The sequence below is a fragment of the Medicago truncatula genome, chromosome 5, assembly GCF_003473485.1.
Source record: "Medicago truncatula cultivar Jemalong A17 chromosome 5, MtrunA17r5.0-ANR, whole genome shotgun sequence".
Classification (NCBI taxonomy): domain Eukaryota; kingdom Viridiplantae; phylum Streptophyta; class Magnoliopsida; order Fabales; family Fabaceae; genus Medicago; species Medicago truncatula.
Genome location: NC_053046.1, coordinates 8,660,596 through 8,676,100, shown reverse-complemented (window position 1 = coordinate 8,676,100; position 15,505 = coordinate 8,660,596). Strand labels below are relative to the sequence as shown.

The 15,505-nt window shown below is 33.0% G+C and overlaps 1 protein-coding gene and 1 pseudogene across 1 annotated transcript; both read left to right on the top strand.

Moving 5' to 3' along the window:
- The first annotated feature begins 1,993 nt into the window (after nucleotides 1-1,993).
- On the top strand, nucleotides 1,994-6,576 carry LOC11424120 (ankyrin repeat domain-containing protein, chloroplastic). The gene is made up of 7 exons (XM_003612122.4): nucleotides 1,994-2,758; nucleotides 3,720-3,796; nucleotides 4,095-4,193; nucleotides 4,280-4,378; nucleotides 4,868-4,966; nucleotides 5,058-5,156; nucleotides 6,154-6,576. Exons 1-7 carry the CDS (start codon nucleotides 2,035-2,037, stop codon nucleotides 6,274-6,276), a joined length of 1,320 nt encoding a protein of 439 aa, XP_003612170.2. The 5' UTR covers nucleotides 1,994-2,034; the 3' UTR covers nucleotides 6,277-6,576.
- A 3,987-nt stretch (nucleotides 6,577-10,563) lies between these two features.
- On the top strand, nucleotides 10,564-12,462 carry LOC25494557 (F-box protein At3g07870-like; annotated as a pseudogene).
- The last annotated feature ends 3,043 nt before the right edge of the window (nucleotides 12,463-15,505 follow it).

Below are 15,505 nucleotides of genomic sequence, written 5' to 3'. Positions count from 1 at the left end.
TTCTCAGCCTCTAGATCAATCTAACGTCTCCTGTGCAATCTGAGTTTTGTGTATTGGGCCTTTGGTTTGGGCTTTGATCTTTTACGTTTTTGTTTGTTTTCCTGCTATTTGCACCATATTTCTTTGCTGTTTGAACCCCTGCATGCTTAAAATTTTCTCCAAAAAATCTCCAGAAATTATCACATGTTTCTTGATATTTTCTTAGTGTTTTTATGACATTTTTGAACATTAAGGATCTATGAAATTTTTGTATAATTAATTCATAGCATTTTAATTCTCTTTGAATTATTTGTTATGGATTCTTCTTCACACATTTGTCCTTGATGTGAGAATATGTAATAAAAGCTACTTGACGTGTTAATATGAGAGATTTGTGCCACTAATTTCATGTTGATTTGCTGTTTTGATTTGGTTCATGAGTGCTTGATTTTATGAACAATATATGCATATTTTGAAAGATATAAAATGCCAAGTTTATTCTAGAAAATATGGCATGAAACCATGTTTGCATGTTTCCAATAATTCTATGCTATAACTTGAGATAAAGAAAACTCTTGCAAAATTTGTTAAAGCATGAGAATTAGAGGCCAAGAATGCTTTAGGTTTCATACCTAAGTTTTTAGGGTTTAATGTCATTTTGTTAACTTTTTGTGCCATCTTGCATGCTTTTATTTCTTAGTGCTTATTATGTTCTTTCTTTTGACTAACAAGTTTATTTCCATGTTTCATGCATCTCATTTAGTATTCCCTCCACCTTCTTTAGCCTAGCATTTATTTTTTTTTCAAGTTTTAATTCATTTAGAGATGTAATTTGTCATCATTATTTTGTAGCTTGGCAAAGGGGCCATAGAATGTATTTAGGCAATTTTTGTAATATGGACCATGGACACTATGACGCACCGACACGCACACACTCACCTTAGATGTATGCATAGGATTGTATGGTTAAATAAGCGTTTAGGTTTTAAACACTTAGAGAAAATCCATCTTTTTTCAAAAAATAATTGAACTTCACTTCAAAAACTTTCATAATAAGTATGAAGTCAACACTTCATTTTTTTCCTTTCTTTTTTTTTCTTAAGAAAAAATTCAATTCATCTTAATCATTTAGACTTTCTTTCTAATCACTAATCAAACCTCACTTTTTTGCTAAATCTAATGCTCATGAAGCCTCCCAATCTCCTTCTTCAAAACTTTTTTTTTCAAAACTTAAAATCAAACAATTAAAACAAAAAACAAGTTTTTTAGTAAGAACTACGAACGGTTTTGATCCCTTAAAAGGGTACGTAGGCAATGAGTCAAAACTCATCCAAGCCGAAATAAAATCAAAATTCTACTTCTTCTCACCCCCATTCTTAACCAATCACATTTTCTTTTTTTACAAATAAGCAATAAAACTAAAGCGTAGAAATCAACTTAGGAAAACGGCTCCTATAGAGGACTATAGTTACTCCGGGTGCCTAACACCTTCCCGTAGTAAAACCGACCCCCGAACTTAGAATCTAAGGGTTTTTTCTCAATTTTTCCCTTCCCAAGAAAAAAGAGAGACATCAACGGTCAAAAGGTTCAAGTCCAATTAATGGCTTGGCACCCAAAAACCATGATAACAAAGATGAAGAAAAGAATTAGGGAGGAAGGCTCATGGGTGAAGGTTGAAGATGAAGAGGGCATTTTGGATATTTACGCGCGAGTCCTGATTTAGTAAGGGTAAAAATGCCATTGCCCTCCCCTTCTGCTGACGTGTTCTGGCAAAAAACCATTCGTCAGATGCCACGTATCTAATTACCCTCCACCTCAACATTTTTTTTTTAATTAGGACGAATTTTCAAATGATTAGTAATTGCAGGGACAAAATGGGAGGATTAGTAAGCTCATGGATGAAAAATCAAATGACCTATAATTACAGGGATGAAAAACATATTTAAGCCTAACCTAAATTAAACAAAGTTTTCATGGTGTGCAAAATAAAAACAATTTTATTATTAAAAAAGCAATTGTTTGTTATATCAGAACCCGTAACTTGTTATGGATTGAATGTTGGCAATTGCAACAAGAACAACAAAAATGTTCAATTTTTCCACACTTGTTCATAATCCACAACCCCACACACTTTTCTTCTCTCCATTCCCTTCTTCCACACCTCGCAAGTTTCAATCTTTTCAATCTCTCACAAACCGCAACCTCCACAAAATTCTCTCTTCATCACACCAACATGACAACAACTATGAAGAACACATCATCGGAGACTGTCTTGTCTTCGAGGAAGGCATTTTCGAAGACCCCATTTTTCCAGCATCCGACATCAACCTCGTAGACACCAAAAAACCAAAACCCATTTCAAAGAAGAAAAAAAAGACAGTGATAAAGTCCGAGAATCTTGTTCCTGATAAATGGAAAGAAGTTCAAGCAGAGATAAACATAACGAAGAAAGAACGGCGTAAGATAGCACAAGAGATTGAGTTTAATAGTAAAGTTATGAAGAAGAAAAGAGGGTTGATTCCTTTGAGGGATATGGATTTGAATGAGTATAAGGCTTATAAAGAAGCTAAATTGGCTCAGATGAAGCCTTTAGTTCTTGATAAGGTTTTTGCTGAGAAAGAGGATGATGAAGAAGAAGGTGGGTTGAGTGATGGGTCTGGTGATGAGAGGGTAGTGCCTAGGAATCCTAGATGGGCTGTTTATGGGCGAGGTTTCGAGGATGTTAATGAGTTTTTGAATAGTGAGAGTTATGACCCTGCTGCTGCTATGAAAACTGGAGGTAATTGGTATTTACAATCTGTTTTGGTTTTATTTCTGTTGATGCTGTTGAGGATTATTATGACCTATGTAACAACTTTTAGTCTCTAGATTGAATGTGTGCCAGGTGCGCCTGACACGTAATGGTGTTAGACACAAACACATGTAGTTATGTGTCAGTGTCGGGTGTCTGACATGTATTGGTGTCAGACACATACATGTAGTTACCTTTGGTATCTATGTGTCAGTGTCATATCCAGTATATGTATCTGTATTGCTGCTTCATAGATTATTGTGTAGGATGCCGTTCCGGTGCCTGACACGTATTTGTGTCAGACACAAGCACATGTAGTTACGTTTGGTTTCTATGTGTCAGTGTCATATCCGGTATATGTGTCTTTGTTGCTGCTTCATAGATTATGATTTCTGCTTGTTAGATAACTTTTGGTTCTTTGCAACATGCTCTGATGTAGTGAAAATCAACTTCCTTGGTGATGATGTATGGACATTTTGAAAAATAAGTGTGGTTTGGATTTGCTTTTGATTTATGGGAGCTTGTTTGTTAAAACAAATTTATGGTGAAAAATGCTTATAAGTTTCCAGGTGTTTATTGAAAAGTTAAATGATAGAGCTTATGAAAAAGTTGAGATATAAAGGCTAGTTTTAATTTATATGAGAAGCTATTGTATTGGAAACTCATAGTTATTGTGAAATTTAGTTTTAATATTTCTCTTCAGATAAGTGTTTTTGGAGAAGTTTATCCAAAATGGCTCTTAAATTGGTACTACTTTGCAACCTTTGGTACCTAATGGATGTCAATATAAACAAAGAAATTCAACTGTGATAAAATAGTACATTTTATTCATTGCTGCTTAAATCCGGGAAGATATTCATTTTATGCACTGCTGCTTCTTATTGTTTGCATATATATGGTTTTTAACTTTTGCGATTTTCATTTCATTCTTTGATGCTTGTGTGAATAGGTCGTCCTAGGTTGTTTACCAGGGAAGAGAGGGCTTTGTTGAGTAGGAAAAAGCCGGACTTGTCAGTTGCTACTTCAGTAAGTATTCCATGTCTGATGAACAATGACTGATATTTCATCATCATCATCCTCATTATATTTTGTACTGTGTTACTGGAAAATAAGAACTCTCTCGTTTTCCTTCGTTTTGATGTTGAATGCTGTTGAGTAATCTTAGTAGTTGTTGATGTTGTTGAGTAATCTTAGTATTTGTTGCATTTTTTTCAATGTGGGAATCATAATAGAAGTGTAGGGGAAAGGGTATTCACTTGTTTGTTACCTTCGGTAAGTAATCTCTATATTTATGTTTTCAATGGCTAATACTCATTATTTGTAGGATAAATGGCTTCCTTTGCACACTTTTGCTGCAAGCGGAGAATCTTTCCTTTTAGAATCTTTGTTGCATCATGATGTTGATATTAATGTTATGGATAAGGTACATGAATACTAATTTCTACACGGAAGATTATAATGTGTGGAATCCTCTATTTAAACTATTGTGATTTGTTTTACTTTTTCAAGGATGGTTTGACCGCTCTTTGCAAAGCGGTAATTGGAAGAAAGCATGCCATAACCAATTGTCTCTTGAGAAACTCAGCGAATCCGTTTGTGCAAGATAATGTGAGTGAAAAAGTAACTGTATGTTGTGCTGTCATAGTAGCATACGTAAACCTTTATCTGTTGATTTTCTTACTGCGATTTATATTTTGTGCTCTTCCTGCTCTCACTGGGAATTCATCATTGTTATCATTACATCTTAGACGCTTATAGCATAAACTCTTGTCATATAAGTGTTTATGCATAAGATTGTTTTAGAACAAAAGATAAAATCAAATCAAATTGTTGCATATAAGCTATAAACTGTTTTCATAAGCTATTCTGGGAGCTTATGGAAATATGCTGAAAACAACTTATGGACATGTTTATAAGCTGTTTCCATAAGCTCTTCCGAATACTCTCACGAGTGTTTATGCTAGAAGATAAGCTCAAATAAGGCAATCCAAACATGCCCTTAATATATTAACATATAGCTATTATATCCTTAGTTAGCTGTTGGTACCAATCCTGATATTCTATGCATTTGCTTTGTTGTTTATGTGCTGGAAACAGGATGGGGCCACCTTGATACACTATGCTGTACAAACAGCGTCTGTCCGAACAATTAAAGTACTCTTGTTGTACAATGTGGATATAAATCTTCAGGACAATGTATGATCAATACTTCCAATACTTAGCTTATCCACCTCTTATTCTTTTGTGGACCACTGTTTGAGAACAAAATTCATTTGCTCCGTCTTAGGATGGCTGGACACCATTACATCTTGCTGTTCAGACTCAGAGAACTGATATAGTGAAGCTTCTGCTGATTAAAGGTGCTGATCAGACATTAAAAAACAAGGTAATTGTCTATTGATTTCCTATATTAATCTATCGATGTAATAGAACCTTGTGTGGTAGATAACGTGGGTTGAATATAGATGCTTTTAATGGGTCATTGGTAATTATCAGCTGTCACTGCTATTTAGCTATGAAGCAACACAAACATTCATCATGACACTGACGCTTTGACATTGAAAATAATTTACAAAATATAAGCGGGCTGAATATAGGTGCTTTTAGTGGGTCGTTGGTAAAATATCAGCTGTCACTGGTATTTACGTACAAAGTACTGACACAGGCATTCAACATTACACTGACACGCAGACATTGATAATTCTTTAGAAAATAGAACTCATTAAATGTACCTCATGTGTTGGTGTCATGTTGGACATCAGACATGTATTCAATCTGAAGTGTTGGTGCGACACAAGTATTTAGAAGATTCGTTTCTTCCTTAAGAACCAGTTAGGTGATTTAAATGAATGGCTAAGAAATTGAGATACTTACACGAGATTTGCCCATTAACCAGGGAAGTCTTTCCTAAGTCATTAAAAACCTATCAGTTGTTGTAGAAAAACTTTCTACTGTTATTTAGGAATCATTAGACTTTTCCAATCACTTGCTTCTTTGTTGAACTATTACATATCTAGTCCCATGCTTGGATAAAAATATTAAAGTTTCATTAAAATATTGATTTTTGATAGACCGTGATGCATTGATTAGCCAACCTCAGTCCTCACCTTACATGAGAAGTGACAAGGCTTGATAGAATTTGTTTTAGAGCCGTGATTGATGAATATTTAGTGTTTTTGTTTAACAGCTCTTGGTGTCTAAAGTTTTGTTCAACTCGATGTCGAGTTTTAATATGCATATCATAATATTTTGTCTGTGGTTTATAAAATTAGAGAAACTCTTAAGCAATGATTGATTGTTCAAAATATGTTGTCTAGCAGATTAATACTGGCCATTTCTTTTACATTGATATTTGAATTCAATTTATCTTTTGTTTGTCTCAGGATGGTTTAACTCCACTCGACCTTTGCCTTTACTCTGGTCAAAATGTCAGAACATATGAGTTAATCAAGTTGTTGAAACAGCCTTATAGACGCTCCCGACAGATGGGGATAAGAAAAAAATAAAACTTTTGAAGATTTGGAGTTTTGGACTAACAAGTAAGTGAAGAATAGCCATTGCTGAGTTTTTCATGGCAGGTAGCAAGCAGCTCTTCAGCATTTGGAAACTTAAGCTTTAGGACAAGGATGCTATTGTATTAAAAAAATATATTCAAAATATGATAGGGAAGTAGAACTTATTCATAAAAAAAGAAGGAAAATGACTTGCCATTTTTTTTAAAATAAAAATGCGATTTCTAATTTGGATGCTTATCAGAAAAACGTGAATTTCGTGTTGTTTGAAAATAAATATGTGAATTTTTTGAAGTATAGAGGTAAGAAAAGTTTCTCTAGCAAGGGATAATAGACCTTTGTGCTTGTCCTGCAAATATAAAATATGGGACATCAGTGTTGAGACAAACACAATAGTCTAAATGCTGCTGCTGCTGCTTAATTCCCATATTTGGTACCTTCAGCAGTACTAAATTATACTTTGACTTAATTATTAAATGTATTCCCTCCAATCTCATGTATAATATTTGGTATCAAACAATGTATCTCCATAAACTGTATTCCCTCCAATCTCATGTATAAGATTTTTTTTAAGTTCATTAAATAATTAATGTATATACATTAATTATTAAATGAACTTAAAAAAACATCTAAGAAAATATACCAAAGTTTGTTGCTAGAGTTAAATGCCTTTCATGTGGTACTTCACATGAAATGCTCAACTATATATGATTCTCAAATCCACAATTTTTTAAAAGTTCATTATAACTACAAAAATTAAATTTTAATTATGTAAAGAACCATACGAAAAACATGTAAGGAAAATGCACCAAAATTTTGTCCCTAATTATTAATTAAACATGTAAGGACATAACAATAAATATTAATTAGTAAAAAAATTTCCCCTAAAAAAATATACTTTTGATAATAATTTTATTTCTAAATACTCTATTTCAAAAATATTAATTATTAATATTTTTCATTTTTTAAATAAATTTCATATCAAGTTATTTTTTTTTATTTTTTTTTATCAATATTTAAGATGTGGTTGGAATGTTCCTAACAACTGAGCTAGTTCACGTCGACTCTGACTATTTTTCAACGACACAATTTAATTTCTGACAAAAATAAAACTTGAATTAATCTTTGATATTTTCATGTTGATAACAAGTTAGTCATCGATTCTTTATCTAATAATATCTACCACCTTTAGTTATATAATGGCTATTAAATTATTAGCAAAATATCATATGAGGTATTTTAAGCTAGATGTTTATATTCTTAAAAAAAACTAAATATTTATAGCAAGTTAATCTTTTAAATTCTTTTTATTACAAATTGATTTTTTAAGTTAGAAATTATATACACGAAGATTTTATTTTTATCAAACTCATTTAAAATATGAGGTATTTTAAGCTAGATGTTTATATCCTTAAAAACAAAAAAACTAAATGTTTACAGCAAGTTAATCTTTTAAATTCTTTTTGTTACAAATTGGTTATTTGAGTTAGAAATTATATACACGAAGATTTTATTTTTATCAAACTCATTTAAAATATGTTTATGTGAACGTTCACTTAGATAACAAAGTAAATATTTTATGATTTAAAAGATTAATGGTTAAATATGATTTTAGTCCTTACATTTTGCGTCCTTTGGAAGAATAGTCTTTACATTTCATTAAATATTTTTAAAATCCTCACATTTTTTCTCCGTTATCAAAATTAGTCTATGTTGTTAATTCTTTAACGGAATGTTGATGTGGCAGTTAGTGAGTCCAAATTATTTTAGGCTTAATTACACTTTTGGTCCTCGTGTTTTGGCCTACTCACGAAACTGATCCTGCCCTTTTAAAACAGAACAAAACGGTCCTTCAATTATCATTTTTGTTGCATTTTTCGTCATACCTTCTATTTTCAAACTCCATAAACGCAGAGAAATGACAGTTTTAGGCGGTTTTAGACCTACCCCTATGCTCAACCATGAAATCAACAAGGAATAAAACATGTGGGCGCAAGGAATCTATTCTATTCAGCACACTAACCAAAAAAACCCTAATTTGAAACATATCTTAGAAATTATGGGTTTTTTGGTTAGTGTGTTGAATAAAGTGGATTTTTTGTACCCACATGCTTTATTCCTTGTTTATTTCATGGATGAGCATAGAGGGTAGGTCTAAAACTGTCATTTCTCTGCGTTTTTGGAGAATAAAATGGGGGGTAGGACGAAAAATGCAACAAAAATGATAATTGAAGGACCATTTTGTTCTGTTTTAAAACGGCAGGACCAGTTTCGTGAGTAGGCCAAAACACGAGGACCAAAAGTGTAATTAAGCCATTATTTTAAGGTTTAATATGTTTTTGGTCCCTATATTTTGCGTAGTCCTTGCATTTCAATAAATGTTTTTAAAATCCCTTAAATAATAAGGTAAGTTTTTAAAGTCCCTTATTATAAATATATGAAATGTTAACTAGTGTTCCGAGCACTCTTTAAACGCTTTAAAAGGTAAATTTTTATAAAAAAAACTAGGGTTAAATATGTTTTTGGTCCCTATAAATATACTAATTTTTTGTTTTAGTCCCTCTAAATTTTTCTTTGAACTATTAGTCCCTATAAAATTTTCAATCACTACTTTTGGTCCCTATTTTTAAGTTAATTTTTGTATTTTTTAATGAAATTGTGTGTAAATGTGTAGAATATTGTAAAAATCTTTCTTAGAAAAAAGTTAGATTTTTTTAACAAAACATAAATTAAATATTAATTTTTAACCATCAAAAATATAAAAATTCATTTTTAATTCATATTTTGTTAAAAAAATTAATTTTTTTTTTGCGAGAGATTCTTATAATATTATGATTTTTTCTGAAATTTTTTATTGAAAAATATGAATTCTACATATGAGTTTACTTTAAAGTAGGGACCAAAAATGAAGATGGAAAACCTTTGGGGGACTAAAAGTCGAAGAAATTTTTTAGAGGGACTAAAACGAAAAGTTGACATATTTATAGGTATCAAAAACATATTTAACCCAAAAAACATGTGTTTGTTTCAAGTTTACTAAATTTATTCCTAGGAATAACATTCCTTGGAATATAAAGATAGGAATTTTATTCCAAGGAATTTAGGAAAATTATGTTTGGTTAGCTTTATATATTCCTAGGAACCATAAAAATAGGGATTATAATAGGTAAATTATTTATGAATTTATTCTCATCTCCATGGGAACTTTATTCCCACCCTTTTCCTTGGGAAATTTTTTCTATTCCCAGGAACATTTTATAACCGGGAATAAAATTTAGTAAACTTGTAACAAACATAGACATATACATTCCTATCATTTTATTCCCGGGAATCAACAATTACCCTTGGAAATTGTAGCAACTGATTTTTTGAAATAATAATTACTAAATTTGAGATCTTTAAAGAGTGACCAATGCACCACACTAGGCGGTCATAAAACCTCTTAATTGTTTTCCCCAACTAACCCGTTCACTATCTTTCTTTCTTTTTACCATCCACATCTTATCCAATTCTCACCTTCCTCCTTTCTGATGGTATTTTATTTTTACTCTCTCGCCAGGTTTATTCAACTTCTCTGATCCAAGGTAAAGTACTCATCTTATCAATAATCAACATTATTACTATTCTATGTTTTTTAGTATTATGTTCATACTTCAGCATTTCTTAGACGCGTATTTCTTAAGCTTGTAATTCAAAGAAGGTTAAAGTGCACTTTTCGCCCCTTATGTTTTAAAATGTTGCGATTTTGGCCTCTATTAAAAAAAATGGCAATTTTGGCCCCTTTCATCCCAAAATTGTTGAGAAGACATAAGGGGCGAAAATCATATTTCCCTTATGTTAGGAGGTCAAAAGAGCATATTTCCCTAAACATTGGGGGTCAATTTTGCCATTTTTTTTAATAGGGGGTCAAAATCGCAACATTTTGAAACTAAGAGGGCGAAAAGTGAAGTTTAGCCTTCAAAGAAATGAACCTTTTCCTTTATCAAATAGATATATGAATCTCCTTTTGGCTATCTCTCGTAAGTTACATTTTTTTAGCTTATAGCTTATGGTTTATAAGCTCGTATGACAAAAAAAAAAGATTTGTTTGGTAATTTTCTTTTCACCACGAGCTTATAGCTTATTTCAGTATCTTCTAGCTTATTTCTTAGATTGCATTTGACCTTATAAGTTATCATTTTTACCCTAACGACTCTCTAATATTTAAAATTCATTTTTACTCTTTAGTGTGTTTTGATTTACTTATTTTGTTTGTGTTCATTTTTGCAATTCAGTGTAGCCATGAAAAGAAAAAACGGTTCAATAACTCCTGCTAGGGCTAGCCTAAGAAGAAGCAATAAAGCAAAAGGGAGAGTTGATGAGCTTTATCCTTACTTTGATAATCTTCCATCACACATCATTGCCCACATGTTGCTTCATCTTCCCATTAAATCTCTTCTCATTTGTGAATGTGTGTGCAAGATTTGGAAAACACTTATTTCAGAACCACATTTTGCTAAATTGAACTTTGAGCGATCACAAGTTTGTCTCATGATTCGGATAGATGACTGTAGACTAGTGTCAAGAACTATGTACCTTCTTGAGTGTGATCCTGAAAAGTTTCAAATTGGAAGCAACAGTCGTGTCAAGCTTGCACCTATATTTAAGCTTCCTCTTCGTAATGCCAACTCATATAAGGAGAAAATCGAGAATAAACCCAAGTGCCCTATTCGCGCTATGAGATTAGTTTTGGAGAAAAATGGCGAGAACAGTAATGGGTAACGTCAAAGGCTTGATATTGATTCCAAGCCATATTATGATAAGTTTGGTGTTGTGAATTCTTGCAATGGCTTGCTTTGTTTGCGTCATCCATTTGAAGGAAGACCATTAGTAATTTGCAATCCAGTCACTGGGGAGTTTATAAGACTTCCTAAAGCTACTGCGAATCTTATCCACAATGACATAGTGGATAAGGTATCAGGTATTGCTGCTTTTGGCTTCCAACCTAAAACTAATGAATATAAGGTGATGTATATTTGGGACAAATATGTTAGACGAGGCAATGGCTGGGTGTTTGATCATATTGTCCTTGAGATAAACACACTTGGAACACCATCATGGAGAAATGCTGAAGTAGATCCTCAAATTTCTATTGGATCAGGTTTGAGTCTTCATTATCCCACTTATGTTAATGGTGCGCTTCATTGGATCAGATTTGAGGATGAAGAAAGGTCTATATTGTGTTTCTGTTTTGAAAGTGAGAGGTTGCAATCATTTCCTTCTCCTCCAGTGTTTCAAAATCAAAATAATGGATTTCGTCGTAACGAGCGTATTCGCATGGGAGAATTAAGGGGATTACTTTACATTTGCGATACATATTCTTTTCGTGATGTTGCAATGTGGGTTATGAATGAATATGACATTGGAGAATCATGGACTAAGGTTTACAACATTGATACTTTGATCAGTCCTTTGGGCAGACCTGATTCGCAGCGTTATGGTTTATGTTGGCCGGTAAAAAACTTTGAAGAGGGGGCTGCCATATTGTTATATCATTCCTGCAATTGTCTTATCTACTATGAACCCAAGAAACATGCTTTCAAAGTTTTTCGAATTCACGGCATTTCTTCCGAATTTGTTGAAATAATTCCACATGTTCCAAGTCTAATCTCATTGAAGGATGTTGTGAAAGGAGACAATACTGAGATGCTGAATATCCACTCAAGGTAAGAATGTAGCTGCTAAGATTTTATTTTGATTGACAAATTGAATTTGATGCTCCCTTACAAATCATACAAACCCTTTCCCCTAAATATATATGTGAGCTTCCTAAGTTACTACTTACATGTTAACTTCCTATTTTGGCATTTTATTTGGAGAAAGGAAAACTTGTTAAGTAATAAGTAGTTTTTCAAGATTATTCCTTAATATTGTTTTAATTGATATAGGTGTGCAAATGTCAAATTGGAAGAAGAAAATGAAGTTCTTTCCTTGTCACAACAAGTTCTTTGAGATTTGGAATTACACGTTCTTCATCATCTTATGGTGACTTGATTAATATATTTTCCTCAGCCTGATGGTGAAGAATTCGATGATGAGCCTGTATATTATGAAAAGTACGTCTCTTTTCACATTGATGAGGATATTCTGACCCTTGCATACTACAATTTTAGGCACTTACTTAGGCTCTTTTTTGTAATATTGGTGTTATTTTATATAGGTGTGCAAATTTTAAATTATATGAAAAAAATGAAGATCTTGAATGATGACTTGACAAGTACCCTCCTCCTTCTGTGAGAGGCTTTTGATGAAAGAGTACAACTAAAAAGAAGGATTTTTCATACAAAAGGAAGGGTTATGCTAAATCACAATTATCATATTTAGAAAAAAAATGCATATCTCATTTTAGGATGCAAATGATGTCTTTTTTGTAAACTTTAATTCAGATGTTCAGTAATTATCATCTATGGTTTTACTATATTGACTTGTTATCTTGTTGGCAATGGTTTAGAAAAAGACAATGATTATTGCTAAACTATTTCATTTTAGTTCCTAATCACCGATATCTCTTTTACTTCATCTCTCCCTTTTGCCTAGATTCTCTTGGTTCTTAACTGCTCATTGAAAAGGTTTTTGTAAGGGTGGAATATAATGAGCCATCAATTTGAGGAGCTTCGATCGAATCATTTTGATTTAAAACTTTTACCAATTGAATTTCGATTTTTTTGGCATGATATTGGACCCTTTACCATCATCCTTTTGTCAAGTTCACTTTGACATTATTTAAATTCAGACATGTTTTCCCGTTGAATTTCTTGTGTGAGTAGGCACAAGTTCCTTCTATTCCATTTTTGTTCATGCTGGAAGGCTACACTGGTAAGTGGTTCAAGAGTTTAAGACCATTAAATGGTTGCAATTTGGCGTCATAGCATGTAAGCAACCTATCACTGCAACTGAGAAGATAAATTTCTCTCCTTTGTGGAAGCAATCCTTTTTAAAAATTATACTCAAACTATTCTTAATCTTTAAAAAAATTCTGTTTGCAAATATTTTTCTCGATTGATACCCTACTTCATTTGTTATGTTGTGGGAGTCTAGCCTCTCCACTCCAACCAACTTGTGCCAGACTTTGCAAAGAGTACAAATTTATGAACATGATTGATTTCCCACATGCATGAGGTAATAATATTCGAGGTGCGTCGGAAGCTAAACGTAAATATCTCTCTGTTGGAATTCAAATTTGCTACATTGTGCAAATCTAGTCTTTTTCACTAGATTCAAAACCTCATTTTGATAAATTATATTTTTATTTAAATTATGATAATTGTGATGTGTGAGATACAAAGGAAATACTAAAACCGTCCTCGTGAGCCTAACTCGATTGGTAGGGACAATGTATGATATATATAAGGTCTGGGATTCAAACCCCGACCACCACAAAAAAAGGAATACTAAAACATAAGAAAGAAAATTTATAAGCAAGAAAAATTATTTCACAATTATTAAGAAAACTAAGGGTCAACCCACATATGTTGGTCTAGTGGTATTGGCTTGGGATCTGAGAATGTGCTCCTTTTTGGGACTGCATGGTTGAATCACATCAGAATGAGAGGGATCCTAAGGCCGTGCAGGTATGGGACTGCATGGTTGAAGGAAGGCTTATAAGAATTATTTGGTACTACCTATATCAACAAGATGCATCTTCTTTTCGGTAGCTCATTCCATAAGAACTCCACAGTTAAGCGTGCTTGACTTGGAGCAATTTTAAGATGGGTGACCTACGGGAAGTTTCTCGGTAAGCGTGCGAGTGAGGACAAAACACGCTGAAAAGACTCGTGTTGGTTTGTGGGGTCAGTCGGCAATCCTGAAAGCAGTCTGGGATGTTACATTCGGCGTGCCAATGGCTAGGTGTTTGAGCGTGTGATCCTTGAGATAAACACACTTGGAGCACCATCATGGAGAAATGTTGAAGTGGATCCTCAGATTTCTATTTCGAGTCTTAAGTATCCCACTTGTGTGAATAGTGTTCTTCATTGAATCAAATTTGAGGGGGAGCAAAGGTCAATATTATGTTTCTGTTTGGAAAGTGAGAGATTGAAGTTATTTCCTTCTCCTCCACATGTGTTTGGAAATCATAATAATAATGGAATTCATGGTAACAGGCTTATTAGCATGGGAGAGTTAAAGGGATTTCCTTACATTTGTGATCGTGACTCGACCTTTTTCTTTGATGTCACAGTGTGGGTTATGAATGAATATGGCATTGGAGAATCATGGACTAAGGCTTACAACATTGATAATACTTCAGTCAATTCTTTGGGCTATCCTGGTCTCTTTTGGGGTTATGGTGTATGTTGGCCGGTAATACACTTTGAAGATGGTGCTGCGTTATGGTTATATCATTCCTGCAATTGTTTATCTACTATGAACCCGGGATGCAAAGTTTTCAAAATTCATGGGACTTGTTCAGAAAGAGTTGAAGTAATTCCACATATTCCAAGTCTAATCTCATTGAAGGATGTCGTGAAAGGAATATTGAAGTGTTAAATATTCACTCAAGGCAAGAATGTTGCTTCTAAATTTTATTTGTATTGCGCAATTGAATCCGATGCTTCGTTAGAAATCATAGTAATTACTGTTACCATGAGTTTCCTATGTTACCACTTATAACTTCCTGTTTTGGTATTCTATTTGGATAAAGGAAGACTTGTTAGGCCTAGATCTTTTCACTTAAGGTTGTCATGTTGTTAGCAACTATATATTTATGGTTTAGCTCTTTTTTGTTATTTAATATCTACTGCCTTTAATATCTAATGGAAAAAAATACGTGGACACAATCTTTCGTTACTAATGACATCTTATAAATTTCCTTTATACTTTCCATGTTGACAGCGGAGGATAAAATGGATAGTTGTTGTAATTTCAGTTTTATGGATCTGCTTAAGTTGTTAAGTAGTAAATGTTTTTCAAGACTATTCCATCCTCTGCAATTTTCAGTTTTAGCTAATATTACTTAACCATTGTTCCCTAATATTGTTTTAATTTATATAGGTGTGCAAAGTTTAAATTGGGAGAAGAAAATGAAGTTTTTTCCTTGTCTCAACGGATTGTGCAAAGTTTTTTTTAATCATCTGATGGTGAATGATTTTGGTGAAGGACCCGCTTGTTAAGAAGAGTACGTTTATTTTTGCATTGATTTGTATTTTGACCCCTGCTTACTACAATTTTAGGCACGTTACTTAGA